Source organism: Vulpes vulpes, chromosome 7 (assembly GCF_048418805.1).
Source record: "Vulpes vulpes isolate BD-2025 chromosome 7, VulVul3, whole genome shotgun sequence".
NCBI lineage: Eukaryota > Metazoa > Chordata > Mammalia > Carnivora > Canidae > Vulpes > Vulpes vulpes.
In genome coordinates this window covers 74,753,505-74,773,825 of record NC_132786.1, presented here as the reverse complement: position 1 = coordinate 74,773,825, position 20,321 = coordinate 74,753,505, and the positions used below count along the sequence as shown (strand labels likewise).

The window sequence follows — 20,321 nt, the reverse complement described above, 5'->3', positions numbered from 1 at the left end:
CAATAACACAATAATAAACATAAAACTTTCATGCACTGTTAAATGTACATAAAAGAGCAACTTGAGATTCAATACGGAGTTCTATAATAAATATATCATGCACATACAGAGATATGTGTGTATATGCACTTGCATGTATAAATATTTTAGGTATCTTATATATATTATATATAAGATATTATATATTATATATAAGATATATATATCTTATATATTAGTGCACATGTTTTTTTAACCATGAACTTTGTTATCATCCCTAATAATAAGAACATAATTAGCAGTTTGGCATTCATAAACATCAGATAAAAAGTAGCTTCCCTATTTTAACCCTTATCAAATTTTCTTTGCCACATCTAATTATTTTATTTCACATAGGTCCACTTTTAAAAAGGCTTTTGCCAAAAATCTATTGATTTTCAGATTGGCATTAAAAACCTATAGAATTATCAAAGCAATGCTATGATAAATGTTGCAGAACAATAGATAAGATCTCCTTAGGCTGCTACATGTAGTAAACTGTAGATATGTAATCTTACAAAGCACAATAGTAGTTGGAAATACAAGCTGTCTTTGTGCATTATTGAATGCAGAAGTGTGATAATTATCAGAAGTCATTTCAGAGACAGTAGATCATCAATATCCCAGTTTTATTATTTCTCATCATCTGCTTCCTTTTTAAAAACTTTGGTGGTTGATGCTGCATGAGCATACTACTATATTTGGAGATACAGAAAGTGAAAATGTATTAAAAATACCAAACCTATGTCTTTTGAGTGGGTTCAAACACAAGAAAGCACATGTGCATGTGTTATACACACAGAGACGAGAATGATCTCCACCCTTCTGTATGTCGTCGTGAGCTTTTACCTACTGGCTAGGATAATGTATGGCTAGGAAATGAACTTGACTATTCATTTAGGAAATAAACTCAATTCTCACAGAGTTGTGTTGGCTTTGAAAATCAAGAAGAGGAGAAATACTTAAATTATAGAAAAGAATGAAATACACATTAGAATCATACAACAGTAGATGAATATGTTCATCTACTGAATGCTGAAGTTATTTGAAGCATTTAATTTGAAGAAATATGTTGAAGTTTATTTGAAGCATTTAAAAGCACCTTCCTGCTTACAGAGGAAACACTGCTGTTACAGTGAGTGATTGATTCCTTGGCCCTTCACTTCCTATAAATAGTCCTATTTTACAGTTGTCGAAGATGTGTTCATGAATGAACTCCAATCCTTAGCTAAGACTCTACGGCACACTCCTTATTTCTCTACACTGGAAGAAGCCATTGTGCACTGATACCCCACCACAGGTTATGAAAATGTGAAATAATTCCTTATTTAGGGATAAGCAGATGCTGTGCCAACCACCCTTATACCCTGTTCCCTTTCTGGGCCTCTCTTATCCCTCAAGTTCAGGATCAGCTTCCTGCTCCAGAGCCCCTTATCATTGGTGGGTGCCAGTACCACATAGCTCTCTGCAATGTCTCCACACTTTTCCTAAGAGAGCCTCTCTAGAGGGCTGCTGCCAGCCAGACACATTTGATGAAGCTCCTCCACCCTGCAGCCATCCTGCATGCCACCCCCACCAGGTCCTCATAAGACCTGGTAGGAGACAAAGCCCTCTGTGTTGGTGACACCAGGGCAAGCAAATGCCCAGACACCTTTGGCATCACCCCCAGGGCCTGGGACTCCACTTAGGCTAGGCTTTCCAAGTTTTCTTGACATGGCCACTTCTAGGACCTGCAAAATCTGTGGGTCTTGGGCCTTGTTGACACCCCACATGTGTGGGGACAGCAGGCAGCCTGAAAGGCTGTTAAATGATCTGAACATCACTTTTGGGTACATTAACCGTCTCTGGTATTGTGATTCAAAGAGGTAATGTAATATAAAGCATAATTCACTTTCATCAATCATAAGATCTCAACTTAGGATATGGCAAAGGTGAGATATGCTTATTTTTAAGCTTAAATTAGTCATTCATGGCACACTCTGTCATTCCTCCACACACACACATGTATACACACAGAGTGTACCAACACTTAGCCAATGAGTCTTTCAGAAAAAGGCAAAATTTCCCTAAATAGAGTACAGTCACTTAAAAGGAAATGAGGTCTTTCATTAAACCCCTCCAGATAGATTTCTTTATAGATATTTAGAATTTTTCATAACATTTTAAAGTTGAAGAAGGAATAAAATTATATATTTTCTAAAAACTACAAGATAATTCTAACAAATCTTGTATTATAAACATAAAAATAAAGCATCCCTTCTTGAGAACTACATACATTAAGGTAAATTTATATTGATACTTACTTTTAGATGAAGCTGATTGGTCCAGTGCCCGATGATCTTATATTCTGCACTTTTGTTGGTTATTTGATACTGAAAGATATCATAACGTCCAGGAGCATCTCCATTTTCATTAAAAGTGACAGGTGTCCCAGCACTACCTATAAATGTTTAGAAAACAATGTTAATAAAGTTTTAGTATGGTAGCCCACTGAGCTTATTTTTCTCTAAGAAAGAATGGTAGATAAAATATATTGCGTGTAGTAAGAGATATGAAGATTGCAATCCATACAAGGTCATTCTCGATAGCATAATAGCTTCTAGAAGAAAAGAAATCCAGACATACATATAGGAAGAAGACATGCTTTATTATGCACATTAAAAAGTAAATGGTGAGTATCCAAGTTAGGCAATGTACATAACAGTTAAATAAATAGAAGTTGATAGGCTGAATATTCCATTCTGGCTACAGAGAGTGACAGTCAATAGAGATGAGTGTAAATGTCTTGAAGCATAATAAGAACTACAAACAGCAACCAAAATCTGGCAGGAGAACATCCTAGCCAAATTCCCTTGAGTTTTGCTTTATTCAGACTTGAACTCCACTCTGAAGCAGTTCCCTATTCAAACTCTCTTCTCAGCCCCTGTTTCTGTCATCTCTGCCGGAGAGTGCAACAATGTAGACCACTGTTGGGAACCTCCCAGGGGGTGAGACAGTGATCACTGAGAAGTCCCAACTCTGCTCAGATCATAAAAGTTCCTCCAGGTCACTGGGGAGGGGCAGCAGGATGCAAGAAATGTAGCATTTTCTGAACTCTCATTTCTCTAAGAAACTTTCAACTTTTCTCTTTTCTCCTCATAGCTTCTGCTCACTTTTACTTGCCCTTTTATTAACTGTTCCAGAATGACAGGTTGTAAAGGTACAAGGGGATGGCTATTCCCATGCTTCCTTGTTCTGTGGGGCCTCACTAAGGGAAGAGACCTTTCTGTTCTCCAAAAGCCCTTAGCTTCTCCCCGTTCCCCCACTTAGTCTTGCTGGATGACTTTGCTATCTCCACAAATTCACCTGACATCAATCCCTTTCTGTTGTGCCCATCTTCTCTCTGCAGGCCCCGTCCCCTGAATTTCTACAAGTAGAAATTTAAAATATCCTTTGTATGAATCTGGCCAACCCTGAAAAATGTAATTGAGTTGGCCTTTTGTCCAGAAAATAATTTAAGTGACAAATGTCTCAATATAGCCATCGCTTGATTATGATCTACTCACAACACAGGTAAGAATATAAATATAAACAAACAAATCAATCTCTTAGATTTAGTTATTTCAGAAATTTTGAAGTACATTAATTTTTAAAAGCTTTTTAATTGATGAGCACTAGTGGAGAAATGGAAACAAACAATGTGGGGCTGTGAGGTAACTTATACTTGTCAGGTACTGCTCTCAGAGTCTATATACCTCCTTGAATATTTTCTGTTCAATAAGAAATCTGTTGGAAAAAGCTGTATTTTTATCACTAAGCATATTGAGCACTTCAACATGTTTTTGTAGGAAAAAGTGATATATCCAATGAAGGTTTTATTTGCAAATGTTTGGCTCTGTTGAACATTGTTCTGGGGAAGAGCATGGGCTTGGGATTCAGGGACTGAGTTTGATTTCTGGCTCTGCCAATTACCTGCATGATATGGGCACCCTCACTAAATCTGTTTTCTCAACTGTCAAGCATGCATAATATCTGCAACCTCCCTGGGCTATTCCAAGGGTTACATGAGATGATGTAGGTAAAGCACTTAATGCATGGCTGGCACATGATGGGTGTGCAATAAATGGAAGCCATCGTTGTTATTATCTGTTCCCTTGCCTACACTTCTGCTCCCATGATCTACATTATCTTATTTCCACAATGCAAAAAGCAACACAAGAATAATTCATTTGCCTTTATGAGAAAATATTATAAATATTATAAGTGTAAGCCATTCTGTTTATTGTCATGTTTACTACTTTCCTTCTTCCCTCTTGCTACAAAACTCTATCCATTTTCTTTCTCATAATGACCTGCACTACTGGGCAAGCAGGAAAAAAAAATGAGAAAGCTAAAAATGAAATCATTTGATTTAGCAAACTTTGGCACCCTTAAAAGAATGAATATATAGGACTTAAGTCATTGACCAAAATGCCACAGGAAATAGCAACTTTCAATGGAATCTCAATTATTCATGCTCACCTTTTCCTTATCTAATTTATTTTATCAAGTATTTATTACAATCAATAAATGGAATTTTATCTTTGGATTAGAATATTATAGTTTAATTATTTAGGGATCAGATTACTGGTACATGTATCAGTTAGCCTTTGTTCACTGGAGACTTGAGCTTCTGACTGTATTCTCCATCCCCATTCCTGTTATCATTCCTGGTGGCCTCATCATCCACCTGGATAACTCAACATCCTGGTCTCTGTGTTGGCTGACTTCCTCACTTCCCATTATCATCCCTCTCATGCATCTCACCACCCACCATGATCACACTTGAAAAGCTGTCCTTTTCAGGAACTACATCATCTCCCAAACTTTACTCTCTGATTACCACCCTCCACCCTCACTGCAACAATTCTATGATCCCCTAAATCTACTGACTCATTCATTGCCCTAAGTTGGTCTTTATACTTCACCTCCATGATAGTTTGTTTACCTTCCTGTTCTTGCACTGGTTCTATGGTCTTCTTCCAACCAACTTTATTTCTCTGCCAGATCACAATCCATGTTTGAACTCAATTGTATATCTCCTTTGCCTATATTCAAGCAGCTGAATGTTGTTTGAGATAATCCTAAAACTTTAGTATCTGGAAGGGCCAGACCTAGACTGAGGCAGGTGAGGTAACTCAGGCATGACTGGGAGAGTGGGTGCCTCCCTACATTCTGCACATTAGGCTCCTCACTTAGTTCATCTGTCCCAACCTGCTGTCTGGTCTTACTTTAAATTCATGACCTCCGATTTCAAGGGTGTGTTCAACATTGCTCTGGAATCTTCCACACTTTCCCAACTAGTCTACCTCCCTGCTCTGGATGACTGACTGTTTTAGGCCTCACATATCCAATACCTTCCTGCCAACCCCCCATCACTTCAGCTTGTCTCATCCTTTTTCACTGAGAAAAAGCAGCAAGAGACAAACCTCCCTCATCTCTTCACCACAAGCCCTGCAAGATCCCTACATGTGCACTCATATTAATCTTCCCTCCTGATGAGGCGCACATCCACACTCATCCTTCCGGGTTCAGGCATACTCCTCCCCTGGTGCAAGGACCCCCATGCCCTCACTCACTTCCCAGGCACCCTCAGGTTCTTTTTTTTTTTTTAAGATTTTATTTATTTATGAGACAGAGAGAGAGAGAGAGAGAGAGAGAGAGAGGTAGAGACACAGGCAGAGGGAGAAGTAGGCTCCATGCAGGGAGCGCGATGTGGGACTATATCCCAGGTCTCCAGGATCACGTCCTGGGCCCAAGGCAAGGCTAAACCACTGACCCACCTGGGTTGCTCCAGGTTCTCAGTTCTCTTTTCCTCCTTGGACATCAACAATTTTTAGACTGTCCATATTATTCCCTTCAGTTGACAAATGAGTTCTAATAGCTCTCATCTTAAAAAAAAAAAAAAGGCAAGCAAACAAATCCCATTACTGACTCTATTGCCTCATTTATCCACTCTCCTGTTTTACTAACAGGACTTTTTATGTGAGCTGTCCACACGCTCTCTATTGTCTTATTTCCCCCTAACTCTTCATACCATTTTAATTTGAAATTTAACCTCATATCTCCACCAATGAGTTTCAAATGTATACATCTAGCCCTGAATGCAGACTTGTCCAACTACTTGTACCTCCATTTGGTTGTTTGATAATCATCTTAAACTTAATGCATCTAGGTATGACGTTTGATTCTTTTCATTTCCAAATATGTTCTTCGTAGTCTTCCCTTTTTAGTAGTCAGCTAACAACAGTCCATTCACTCAATCAAGTCAAAACCCCATATCTAACTGTAAAATGGGAAAAAATGAATGTAAGCTCTGGGCTTTAATTAATAACAATGTGACATTATTGGCTTATTAATTGTAATAAATGTACTGAACTAATTCAAAATGTTAATAATTGGAGAAACTGTGTATTGAGTGGGGGTGAAATATGAAAAATATCTGTACTATCTTCCCAGTATTTCTGGAACTCTAAATCTAAAGATGTTCTTTAAAGTTTAAAGATTTATTTATTTATTTATTTATTTGAGAGAAACAGCATGAGCAGGGGATGGGCAGAGGGAGAGAGAACCTCAAGCAGACTCCACACTGACCATGGAGCCTGACACCAGGCTTGATCTCATGACCCTGAGATCAGGATCTGAGCCAAAGCCAGGAGTTGGATGCTTAACTGCTTATACTACCCAGGTGCCCCTAAAGCTGTTCTTTAAAGAAGTTTAAAAAAAACTAAAAGAAAAATGATGAAATGATTTTAAGCAATACATTCTGTGCAACCCAATATATGCAAAATAGTATGACATCAAAATGTAACCGATATAAAGAATATTAATGAGGTATTTTACATGTTTTACATTCCAAATCCTCAAAACCCTGTGTACTACCTACAGATCATTCCAATTCAGACTAGTATTTCAAGTGCTCGATAGCAATTCATATCAAACCGCATAGGTCTAAAAGACAAATTATTTCAGCAGTCATTGCTCTAACCCTCCATGCATTGAAGAAGTCCACTGATGAATCCTTTGGATCTCCTTTTCAATTTCAACTGGGCTGAATGCTTCTGGCCTCCACTTTAAGTAAACTGAACCCCCTTTCACTAGTTTCTCCCCTAAAGAAGTGTGGATCCACCAAAGTCTGATCCAGGGCTCAGTGGATACCAAATCCAGAGACGAGATCCTAAAATAAAATCCCAAATGCTCTGGTAGTAAAAACAAGCAAAAGCCTACATCAAAGGCATTAACAGATTCTATCTCCAAAACATATCCAGAATTTACAATAATTCTTTCTCTGCCTGGCAGCCAGAGTGATACTTTGAAACACAAATCAAATCATAGGGCTCCTCATCTTAAGATCATACAGTGGCTTTCCATCTCACTTAGAATATAACACAAAATGTTTATCATGGCTTTTAAGGCCTTATTATTTCTACAGTCTTACTCATTTCTTTAATTCATCCACCCTGGGCTTTCTTTTTTTTCACCCTTGTTTTTTCAAACACATGAAGTTTGCACTAGCTCAGGACTTTTGTGGGTTTTTTCTTTTCTCTCTCTCTCTCTCTCTCTCTCTCTCTCTCTGTGTGTGTCTCCAATATATTATTTCCATTTGAATATTTGCATGACCAGCTCATTCTCATCATTCATATCCCAGATCAAATATTACAGTGATATGTTCTGTGAGATCACCATATCCAAATTAGCCTGCTTCCGCTCTCTATCACTCATTCTTACACACATTGTTTATTTCCTTCATAGCCCTTATAGGCATAAATATGTGGTTTATTTAACTGACATATTGTTATATTATAAGTTCTATGACTGTGGAGCATTTTCCCATTATATTCCCTACAACATGTGAGGCATAGACTGTTGGCTAAGCACCCAAATCCATTTTCTCTTTTCTTGGTCACATAGCTTGGCTACATTTCCAATCTTCCCTATAGTTAGAGGTGGCCAAAGGATTAGCTCCAGTCAATGGAATACAAATTATAGGTCTAGCCCCTCATTAAGAGCCTCTTGAATGGTCTTCCATGATCATTTTGCTCTCTGACTGGCTAGAATGGAAATATCATGCTGGGCAACTAAGGAAGCTACATGTTAAAGATGGTGGAGCTTGCATCAACCTGGATTCCCGTGTATTTGGAGGAGGTCTTTGCCAGTAACTGGTTCACCCATCCATTCATCTGGTACTATTACCTGAGTTAAAAAAAAATTCTATCCTTTTTGAGCCATTATAGCTTGTGAGTCTACTTCTTACAGCAGACAATCATAATACACTATTTCTAGAAAAGTAGGTTATCAATTGTTATTAAATGCAAAACTAAAATTATGTTAAATTTGGAAATAAATGCTTCACTTCATATCCCTGTATATAGCTTTAAGAATAAGACAGAATTTTACAACTGAGTATCAAAGCTATTGGCATGGATCAGTAACTACTTTCAGATTTTCCTTTAGAGTTGATATTGATTATTGCAATCCACAAGGCTAAAATAAAGGTGGAATCCAGAATGTGTAACCATACTCCAGAATTTCACTCATTCACCTTGACTAAAGTATTCACTTGGATTTTTTCATAAAAACTAAATGTAGAAATGCCTGGGTGGCTCAGCAATTGAGTGTCTGCCTTTGGCTCCGGTCATGATCCCAAGGGTCCCAGGATCGAATTCCGCATCGGGCTCCCTGCAGGGAGGAGCCTGCTTCTCCCTCTGCCTGTGTCTCTTCCTCTCTCTCTCTCTATCTCTCATAAATAAATAAAATCTTAAAAAAAAACTAAATGTAAAAGTATTAAAAATTTATGTCTACTTTTACGTTTTTTGTGTTAAAAATGGTTTTCTTTAGCTAATTGCTTTGGTGTATGAAATAAATAGGACAAGAAATGTGGTTGAATGGCATTTCTAATTCTTTCAGCCAAACCCTCCTTGATTTTTCCATTAAGAAATTAAACTGACAATAGTATTTTCTCTTGTAGAACTGTCTTTATGATGCTTGCATTAAGTTACTTTAATAATCCAAAGTGTCATTAACATTAATGAACACTATTTCAGAAATAGAAATACAATCTATAATTGCTTTGATAGTATTCAAATAAGCTGATTGAACTTTCAAAATAAGAAAAGATCTATTATTTAGTGATACTCATCTCAGGGAAGTGGATGAATTAGGAAATTTAAATAAAATCTCTGATAAGAAAAGTGACCAGAGAGACTACTAAAATATCAAATGTTTGATTAAAGGAAAAAATGGAAAAGATCATGTAATAATTAGGCAAGATTAATACTACTTAACTGGATTTTGGGAACAAACTAAAGTGTGTGGCAATACTCTGATTTCAGTATATTTTCATTCTCTAGCAAAAAATCTTTCTTTATCTTGAACAACTTAAAACTTCTATTGCTTCTTTTCAGGAGTATTTAATATCATATATATATTTATCTGTATACATAATTTCTATTATGTTATTAATTAATCATTACACATATAACAGTAGTGAATACATTTATTAAAGAGAAGTATGTGGGTACATATATTCCTGCCTTTTCAAATTTGCTGTGCTAGGAAGAGGTCTCTGACTGTCTAGTCCAATGTGTTGCTGGAAAAGAAGGACACTTTTGCCATCTAGATTTAAAATTGTCAAATTTATCAATTTTTATAAGAATGCTTACTATGAGAGGTGCCTCAAATAGTTCAATCAGTTAAGCATCTGACTCCTGATTTTGGCTCTGGTCATGATCTCAGGGTCCTATAAGGAGACTGCCTAAGATTCTCTCTCCCTCTTCTTCTGCCCCTCTCCAATACACATTCTTGCTTTCTCTTCCTCTCAAAAATAAACAAAAAAAAAAAGAAAAAAAAGAAAAGAAAAAAAATAATGCTTACTATTTAAAAATTTCATTTTTGATATTTGCCTTCTTTAAGAGAGAGAGAGAGAGTCGGGGAGGCAGAGGGAGAAGGAGAGACAATCTTCAAGCAGACTTCTTGCTAAATGTGGAGCCTGCCTCAAGGCTAGATTTCACCACCCTGAGATCATGACCTGAGTCAAAACCAAGAGTCCACACTTAACCAGTTGAGCCACTAGGTGCCCTTGAAGCTTCTTTCTTTTTTTTTATTTAGTTTTTTTAATAATAAATTTATTTTTATTGGTGTTCAATTTGCCAACATACAGAATAACACCCAGTGCTCATCCTGTCAAGTGCCCCCCTCAGTGTCCGTCGCCCATTCACCCCCACCCCCCGCCCTCCTCCCCTTCCACCATCTCTAGTTCGTTTCCCAGAGTTAGGAGTCTTTATGTTCTGTCTCCCTTTCTGATATTTCCTACCCATTTCTTCTCCCTTCCCTTCTATTCCCTTTCACTGGCTGGCTCAGTCAGTAAAGTATATGACTCTTGATCTCAGGGTCATGAGTTCAAGCCCCATGTTGGGTATAGAGCTTACTTCAAAAAATAAATCTCTAAAAGCCCTTGAAGTTTCATAGTAAGACTGATACTGGTATGGCAAGTCTGAACACCCTCTTCTTTCTTCTCAGAAGTGTTCTGATTTCTCTTTGCTTTATCTTCTTTTAGAACCATTTTAAGTTCCACAAACAGTGCTGTTTAGATTCCTGGAAAATATATAGAATCTAGAAATCAATAGGGAAGATTTGACATCTTTACATCTTCCTATTTGTGAGCATGAATTGTGCCTCAGTCATTTGAGTCTTCTTCTGTAGGTTTTAATAAAGCTTTATAATTTCCTTTTCATAGCACTTAACCATTTTTTGTAGATTTATTCCTGGGAATTAATATTCTCTGATACCACCATAAATGGTGTCTTAAATTATATTATCTACTACATTGCTGCTAGTATATAAAATGCAGTTGATTTTTTTTCCCTATTAGTCTCATGTCTACCACAGAGGTTCTCAGGTGGGGGTAATTCTGTCTCCCAGGAGACATCTGTGTTTCAGAAGAATACATGTGCAAGGCAAATCTGTTTCAAAAGATAGAAATATTGATTATTCAGGAAGGGTAGGATGATAAGTTGGTAATGGGAATATATGTTTGAGTATAGCTATTTGTCAAAATCCTAGTTTTTGGGAGAAGGGGAGTATTTTCATAAGTGCTTATTACATTCTTTGAAATAACCAAATAACTAACAAACTAATAAATGAAAGTGGACCTTGCATAGGTCAATAATAAGCATGTGTCATGAATCAAGGAGCCAAGAAGAAGAAAGAGAAAGAGATAAGGAAAGAAAGGAGAGAAGGAAAAAGACAGAGAGTAAGTGAGCAGAGGAAGGGCAGGAAGAAATAATGAATAAATGAATGAAAGAAAAAAAAAGGGAAAGATTCACATCCAAATACAGCGTTAAAGGAAGGGTTTATTGGAAGACAGTGCTTTAACTGTTGTAATTCTGCAAATTAACTGAATGCTATATTTAGTCTTGTTATTATGCCCTTGGAGAATATGAATCCTCCCTGTAGGTTTATGCACCCCCCCCCCCAAAAAATGGGTCATATACAGAATTGCCTTCACCCAATTCTCTAAAGCAGCTTTTCTGTATATTTTTAGGTTGTGTATTAGTCAAACTTCTATCAGAATTCTCAGTTTATAAGATATTACTGACTGGGATTAGAATCACATATTTTTAAGCCAAAATGCTTAATTCACTTCTTCATTATGAAGATTTTCTTGGAGAGTAAAATAAGGCTAAACTTTACCTCTTAAGAGTTGAGTCATAACTTTATTTCTTGCTGAATGTCAAAGTGTTCTTTTATCTCAGGTTTTAGTTTGAAATATCATTAATGTACAGTCTTTCCATGTATTTCAGATTTAATATTTCATTAATATTTACAATTACAATGAGTCAATCAAATACAGATAACTATAGGAACAGATGCTTAAGTGTTTAAAAAATGGATAAAATATCAAATTAGGAGAGGTCTACTATTTTTGACAATAATTTGTGTATTGAATTTAAAAAAGGGTACTACATCATTTATTTATAATCGACCTGATTTTCTCTAATTACACACACTGTCAATGTATATTAGGACACTGTGTTAGATATGAATTATCTACGTTACCATAGGGATTTGAGGTGTTTCTATTTGATGCTATACGCATAACAATTTGGAGCATAATTAAAAGAAACAGTAAAACATATAAGTAAAAAACTCATGGTCTGACTTCAGAAGTTGACCTATCAAACAGATAAAAACAGATAACTATTAAATATTATATTTTCAAATATATATGAAACATTTAGAAAAACATGATTTTCTGCTGAAAATGAAATATGGATATATTGACTAACCACTAGTCAATGAAACTTGAAATCTTGAACAACAGCTATAAAAAAATTAAAAAGTTAAAACAACACCAAGAAAGAAAAAATTTTCAAAAAGTCCGAGAGATTTAGCAAAAACAAATAAGCACTCATGTTAGCTAACTGTTTAGTAAAAGAGAAAACTACAACTAAATTTAGAGCACTACTTAACAGAAAACAACATTATTTCAAAACCTGAAGGGTAGATTAGTAAAGGCTGTCCTCACAGGGAAGTTTATAGAGAATTAAAATTTTTTATTGTTACTCAAGTCCTAGATGTATTTATATTAAAATTTATAATCTCAAAATGATAAATGTTTAAGCATGGCATCAAATTAAAAATATTTAAGAAATAACTGATAATTTTAATAACAAAAATTAAAAATTTCTGAATTTCAAACAGTTTTCAAAAGAATCAACCGATAGAAATATAACAAGCGATTAATATTAAGATGCAAGGAGCTCTTGCATATAATAAGAAAAATTTATCACTCTAAAAGTAAACAGAAAATTCTGAAATTAAATAGAAACAATTACAGTACAAATATATGTAATGTTTCATCCAACTAGAAATAAAAGACATTAATGTGATAATGATGTTCCCATTTGGTCCAAGAACAAATATTATAGATGAAAGTAGAGTAAAATTGACACTTTCATGTTCTGATGATATTTTTTTTTCTGATGAAAATTTAAATTGATACAACCATGCTGGAGGCAAATTTTCAAGAATTAAAGCACAGTTTTTCTTTGATCCAAAAACAGAAATTGATGCAATGAAAATGGGCAGATGACTGTACAAAGACATATGTATAAACATATTAACTGTGCTATTGTTTCTGTATTCAGATAATGGAAACAATTGGCAATCTAAATAGACACAGATATATAAATCTTTAGTCCAGTGCTCTCTATTATGGGGAAAATGGGAACAATATAAACTTACATCAATCAGGCATGGATAAATAAAATGGAAAAACATGTAGCCCTTAAAATTATAACAGAAATGCATATAGTGAATATAGATAGATTTGATGGTATGTTTTTACTTTAAAAAGGATTATGCCTTTTGACCTAATGGTCAGCCATTAGGATGACCATATTTTTCAAAATGGAAAGTAGCAAGGGTTGATCAGGTTGTGGAGAAATGGAGCCTTTATACACTGCCATTAGAAATGGAAAGAAAGAAAGAAAGAAAGAAAGAAAGAAAGAAAGAAAGAAAGAAAGAAAAGAAAAAGAAATGTAAAATGGGGGACACCTGGGTGGCTCAGAGGTCGAGCACTGAATAAATAAATAAAATCTAAAAAAAAAAAAGATTTAAAAAAAGAAAAGGATGATACATGACACAACCTGCATGAACCTTGAAATCACTGTAAATGAAGAAACCAGTCACAAAATGCTGCATATTGTATGATTCCATTTATAAAAAATATCTATAATAGGTAAATTTATAGAGTCCAAAAGTAGATTAGCATTTGTCAGGGGCTGGAGGGAGCAGAGAATGGGGAGGGACTATTGTTAGGCATGATGTATCTTTTTGGGGTGATGAAATATTCTGGAATTAGATAGTGATGATGGTCACACAATCCTGTGGCCAAGCTAAAAACTTCTAAATGGTCTAGTTTAAAAAGGCGAATTTTATGATATGTGAATTATGTCTCAATTTTTAAAAAGTTACAGGTTAATACAAAAATATTAATTTGAAAAAATACATGCATTCCTATGTTTATTGTTTATTGTGGAATTATTTACAATAGCCAGATTATGGAAGCAGCCCAAGTGTCCATTGACAGATGAATGGATAAAGAAGAGGATATATATTTTTCATATATGTATATATTTGTATATATAAAATGGAATATTATGTATATAATATATAATGGAATGTCATATATAACATACATAATATTATATTATTCATATATTATATATACATAATGGAATATTACTCAGCCATAAAAAAGAATGAAATCTTGTTATTTGAAAAACATGAATAGATCTAGAGAGTATAATGCTAAGTGAAATAAGTTAGAGAAAGAAAATACATGATTTCACTCATATGTGGAATTTAAGAAACAAAACAATGAGCAAAGAAAAAAGGAGACAAACTAACAAATAGATTCTTTTTTTTTAAACATCTTATTTATTCATTTGAGAGAGAGAGAGAATGAACAGGGAGAGGGGCAGAGGGAGAAGAAGATTCCCTGCTGACCAGGGAGCCTGTTGTGAGGCTCAAACCCAGGGCCCTGGGATCATGACCTAAGCCAAAGGCAGATACCTAACCAACTGAACTCTCCAGGTGCCTCCCCAAAACAGATTCTTCACTGTTGAGAACACACTGATGGTTACCAGAGGGGAGGTGGGGAGGGGGGTGAAACAGGTGATGGGGTTTAAAGAGTACACTTATTACAATGAGCACTGTGTAATGCATAGAATTGTCGAATCTATGGATTTGACACTATATTGGAAACCTGAAACTAAGATAACATTGTATGTTAACTATACTGCAACTGAGTTTTCTTTAATTACAGGTTAACATATAACATCCTCTTGTTTTATATTATATATGTATTATATAGGTAGATGGACAGATAAATGAATGGATGATGGACAGATGATGAATAGATAGAATAGGATATAGATACCCATTTTGAAACAAAAGCACTAAAATGTTATCTTTGCATAGCAAAATGAATACTGATCTACATCTTTTATTTATTTCCTGCAAAAAGTCTTATTTTTATTTAAAAAAACAACAGAGAAACAACAACAAAAAAATCTATTTACTTTAAAATATAGGAAAGACAGATGACCTGGAGAAAAGAAATAAACGTGTCTTTTGGCTAATCCTATATTTTATATCAATGGCTCATATACACAGATATTAGCAGATAGAAGAAATAGCTCTCAGAACTTGATGACAACAATCTTCTCCCCTCTACAGCTGAAAAGAAATAATGGAGAGTCTAGTTCATTTACCCTGGTTCTGTAAAAAAGAAAATATAAATAAATAAATAAATAAATAAATAAATAAATCAATAAATAAATAATAAATAAGCAAATTCACCATCAGGTCATTCAGACAGCTTCTCTGAGAAGACCTCTAATATTATTTCCTTATTTTTGTCTAAAAGATGTTAGCACCTGGAAAAAAAAGGGGACATATATTCAACGATTAATGATAATTAGCACTGATGTTCCTCAAGATCTTGATATCATATGTCTGGGTTTGGGTCTGCAAATATAAGCTAGTGGAACACCTGAATGACAAAATCTTTTTGATTAATATGAAAATAGCTTTTAGGGCAGTCCCTGTGGCGCAGCGGTTTCCTGCAGCCCAGGGCATGATCCTGGAGACCCTGGATCGAGTCCCACGTCAGGCTCTCTGTATGATGCCTGCTTCTCCCTCTGCCTGTGTCTCTGCCTCTCTCTGTCTCTATGAATAAATAAAATCTTTAAAAAATAGCTTTTATACAAATAACTATATGGTACAAGCGAGCATGCATATTAATCAGGGATTTATGTCTCCATTTTATGTATAGTTCCGTTTAGCCTTTATGTCAATGACAAAAGAACAAAAAATTTCTCATATTTTCTAGTATGTTTATTATGAGTATAGGAAGGGGCAACTCTTTTACCTTAAAACACAAATATAGGTTTTAAATCTATGCTTATAGAGGTTTTATCTGCCAGCATATTATTTATTATAGCTTTATGCTGGAATGCCATTAAAATTTGTCTTAATTAGGAATAAATTCCTTGGTTGCATTAAAAAATAGAAGAGAGTGTGTTATTCATGCTCATTAGAGAAACCTGTTGCCATTTTAAAATTCTATTTTATTGAAAGACATTGGATTAAAAAGCTAATAAGGGATTAGGACGAAGCAAAGTGTTTTAAAGTGGTTCTAAATACACCTGTGAAAACAAAAAGTTAGTTCTATGCCCAGGGCATCATCACCTGTCTCTCTTTTTAGCTGTGCCTAGGATTTCTGTATCCAAGTACACGGTACCACTAAAGTTAAGTCATGAGGGGCATCTGACACCCCTTGAGAATTTTTCTAGGCTTTGCCTATTCTTTCTTATTCATCAGGTTGAATGGGTTTCCTATTCCCACAGACTCTGAATCTTGGAATCTCATTTTCCCTGTTCCCTTTGTATCTCAAAACTCAGCTCCATACTATTCATCTCAGTGTTGACTTAAAACCCTATAGAGATCTGCCTCTCATATTTGCTACTTCATATAAACTCAAAAGTAGTATAGGACAGTGCTTTATAACCTAGTCTGATCTTCCTAGACACCCAGAACCAGGGTCCTGTCAACTTCCTCCTGGCTTTCCTAGGGGAGATTGTACATTGTCATCAGCTCCATTGATATCATCCCTTATTAATGGCTGGACATTGGGAATATACACAAATGAAAGTCTATCCTTTACTTAAGATGATCACTGAGGTGTTAGTGATTTTATCTTTAAAGTGGTGAAGTTAATGTTGACTTTTCATGATAGAATGTTAAACGACAAATATGATAGTCACTCCAAACAGCTATCCCAAGGGAGAAGGATATAGTGGTAGAAAGTGCAAAAGCTTTGGAATCAAACCTGCCATAGCTATGCGATCTCTGAGGAACTATCACTGTGTATGTTCCCTCTTCTGAATGAGATATCACCTACATCATAAGGTAGCTGGAAGATTAGAAAATATAACATTTAAAAAATATAGTATATTGTCAATAATCATAGTTTTCATCCTTCAGTGCCATGTATATGAATGTAGAATAGATCAATAATGTTATTCAGCCAAATTAGTAATTAACTAAAAAAATTATCTTTTTCCCCATTGATTTAATCAAGGGTATAAAAAATTTAACCATGTTGACATTTCATTTTCTACACTATGAATTCCTATTTGAGAAGAGCTAATGACATAGCTATTTATGTTCGTATTGTTGATTAACATTAAATTTCTGTACTTTTCTCTATATTTAGCTAATTGAGGAACTGATCTGTTGAATCTCACCAAATTTAAGAAAATGTAATAATCAAAAGCATTAAACCCACCTGACCCTTTACTTTGGGCTTTATTGCCTTCTGTTGAGGCCCAAGTTTGTTCCTATGAATAAAACTAAAATTTCAGTATATTACAGAATATATTCCTTCAAAAACAGAAAAAAAAATTTACTTCAGATAAACTCTGCAGAATCTATTTTTAAAAATATTTCCTATTATGAATCTCACATTTAAAACATACCTCTACCTATGAACTCTGGTATAATACTAGAATTAGCAAGATAGGTAAAGTAGTATATCCAAATGTTTAATGCCTGTGATGTATCTGCTCATCCCTTCACATAAAGGGAGGAAACCTGATTTCTTGAATTGTACTGGCTGACACTGGGATCATAGGCACACCTATTAGAGCACCAGACTAATATCATTCAGCTCAACCATGAGTTGTTCATTCACTATAATAATATGAGGAAACAATTTCCTGCTTTGGTGAAATAACATAGACTTCCTACATACATGCAAGTATTTACATATTATAAACTCAGAAAACCAGAGAATTGAATAGTGGTTTTTAGGGGTTGGAGGGAGGGAGAAATTGGGAGGTATTGGCCAAATGGTACAAAGTTTCAATTATGTAAGATAAATAGGTTCTAGAGACCTACTGTACAACATATGGCCTATGGTAACAATATGGCATTGTAGACTTAAAAACCCGCTAAGAGGGTAGCTCTTACCATAAAAGAAAAACAAAAAGCAGTAAAAAGAACAAAAAGAATGAAAAGCAGCAGGAGGGAACTTGTGGATGTGATGAAGACGTTTATGACCTTGATTATGGTAATGGTCTCACTAGTGTACACTTATCTCCTAACTCATCCAGTTGAATACATTAAATATGTACAGCTTTTTGTATGTTAATCATACCTCCATAAAGCGGTTTCAAAAAATTCACCACCGAAACCATAAACATTTTCTTTGTGAGAAAACTGGTATCCCAGGTTAATGGTGATGGCACTTTCCAATTTTTTTAATTCATAAGGAAAAGTCCTATATGTTTTCCAAAATAAGTGTCTGTAAAGAATAATAACAAAAATAGTCTTTGGAAATTTTATGAAGCTCTGTTTTCCTTCCCTTGAAATTGCTAAGTGCTTTATGCTTTCTGATTTAAATGTCTTCTGAAATTGAGCTCTGGGAAGTTGATAGAAGCACTTAACTTTATGACTTAAAAAAAAACCCTCAGAAACTTAGATATACACAATATATATTTTGCATTTTTAAATCCCGAGAATAGCCTAGGAGAATAGTGTATATAATATATACTAGACAGCAAGATCCTGCAAGTCCCTTTTATCTAAAGAAAAAAGTCAGGAGGCATACTTCTCTTTTTATTCTATCATCTGGAAACTTGTAGAAATTCTATCTCTATCTGTTGGCTACCTCAAAATTAACTAATTTGTTCTCATACCCTAATTAAATTCAAATACAAAATGCGAGGTTAGAAAAAAACAGAAGCTCGATAACTGAAAGTCACTTTAAAAAATTGAGTGCTTTGGGACTCTTTTACCATTCAACAATATGAACTTTTGTAACCAAACTTCTTTGCATTCATTTTCCATTCCATTTAACTTATGTCATACTGGTTTCTAAAGTTCCTCACGATCTCAATGGTAATGACATGATTGAAACAGTTATACCAAATCTGAAGGATAGGTTACAATGCTACCTTGCAACAACGAGTGATTAGTTTCTTTCATTGGGAAAGGGGAAAAAAATTAATGCTCACATTTTCTTGGTCTATAGTCTATTCTGTGTGTACCAACAGAGGAAACTATGTCCAAGAACCAATATACAAGAAGATATGCTCCACCTATTTATTGCCATTTAAAAACTAAGCTCATGCTACTGTCCATCTTTGTCATCAAAGATAGGAAGAAGCAACATATCAAGTAGCAAATGAAAGGAGTTGTGTATTATTAGTCTTAGAAACAATGCTGATATTTTTACTTTTTAACTTAAAATATTCATTATAGAGATATCTATATGTATTGTAAAGAAAATTTGAAAGTAGGGATGAGCGACAGAAAGAAAAAGAGAATAAAAAAGAAAATATTTGTCCATATAGTGACCTTTCACCATTTAGTGACAACCATGGTTATTGCTTGATCTCCATTCTTTCTCATTATATCTACAGCTATTTAAAAAACAATAAGGTTATACCATCTATGCATTTTTAATTCTTTGCTTTCTTCAATAATTATTAAGAATATATATGATATACCAATAACACATCATATAATGATAATAATATATCAATATATTAAATAAGTACTTTATAAATACATATCAATAATATATCATATTATAACAATAATCATGGAAAATTCTCTATGTCAATACATAAAGATCACTAATATAACCTTATTGGCTATACATTTACTATGTTTATATATGTACCAATTTACTTAACTAATCCTACACTGGCAGATATTTATGGCATTGCCAATTACCTGGTCATATAATGATACTGCCTCAAAATCTCATGCAAGTATGTTTTAAAATTTTCTTCATCTGGAGTTGCTGTGTCAAAGGGTACACATATCTCAAATTCTTTTTAGGAACTTTACGTTTAAATAAGCAATGTCTACGAATAACCACTAATTTTTATATAACATAAAAAAGCCTCAAGACTTATTCTAGGATGCTAACACACACACACACACACACACACACACACACTGTTCTCTCTCCTACTTATGTGGTCTTTATTTTTTTTTTCAAAGATTTTTATTTATTCAATCATGAAAGACACAGAGAGAGAGAGAAAGGCAAGACACAGGCAGAGGGAGAAGCAGGCTCCATGCAGGGAGCCGGAAGCGGGACTCATCGGGTGACTCCAGGATCATGCCCTGGGCTGAAGGTGGCGCTAAACCACTGAGCCAACTGGGCTGCCCTGTGTGGTCTTTAATATGCCCACAAATGACCT

The 20,321-nt window shown here is 34.8% G+C and overlaps 1 protein-coding gene across 6 annotated transcripts in view; it reads right to left on the bottom strand.

Annotated features, from left to right (window-relative positions):
* GRM8 (glutamate metabotropic receptor 8) overlaps positions 1 to 20,321 on the bottom strand; it is a 746,206-nt gene that overhangs the window by 140,991 nt on the left and 584,894 nt on the right. For all 6 annotated transcript variants that reach the window (XM_072764125.1, XM_072764126.1, XM_072764124.1 and 3 more), the window contains exon 8: positions 2,322 to 2,458. In XM_072764125.1, coding sequence (XP_072620226.1) covers positions 2,322 to 2,458 — 137 coding nt within the window. The remainder of the gene's footprint in view (positions 1 to 2,321; positions 2,459 to 20,321) is intronic.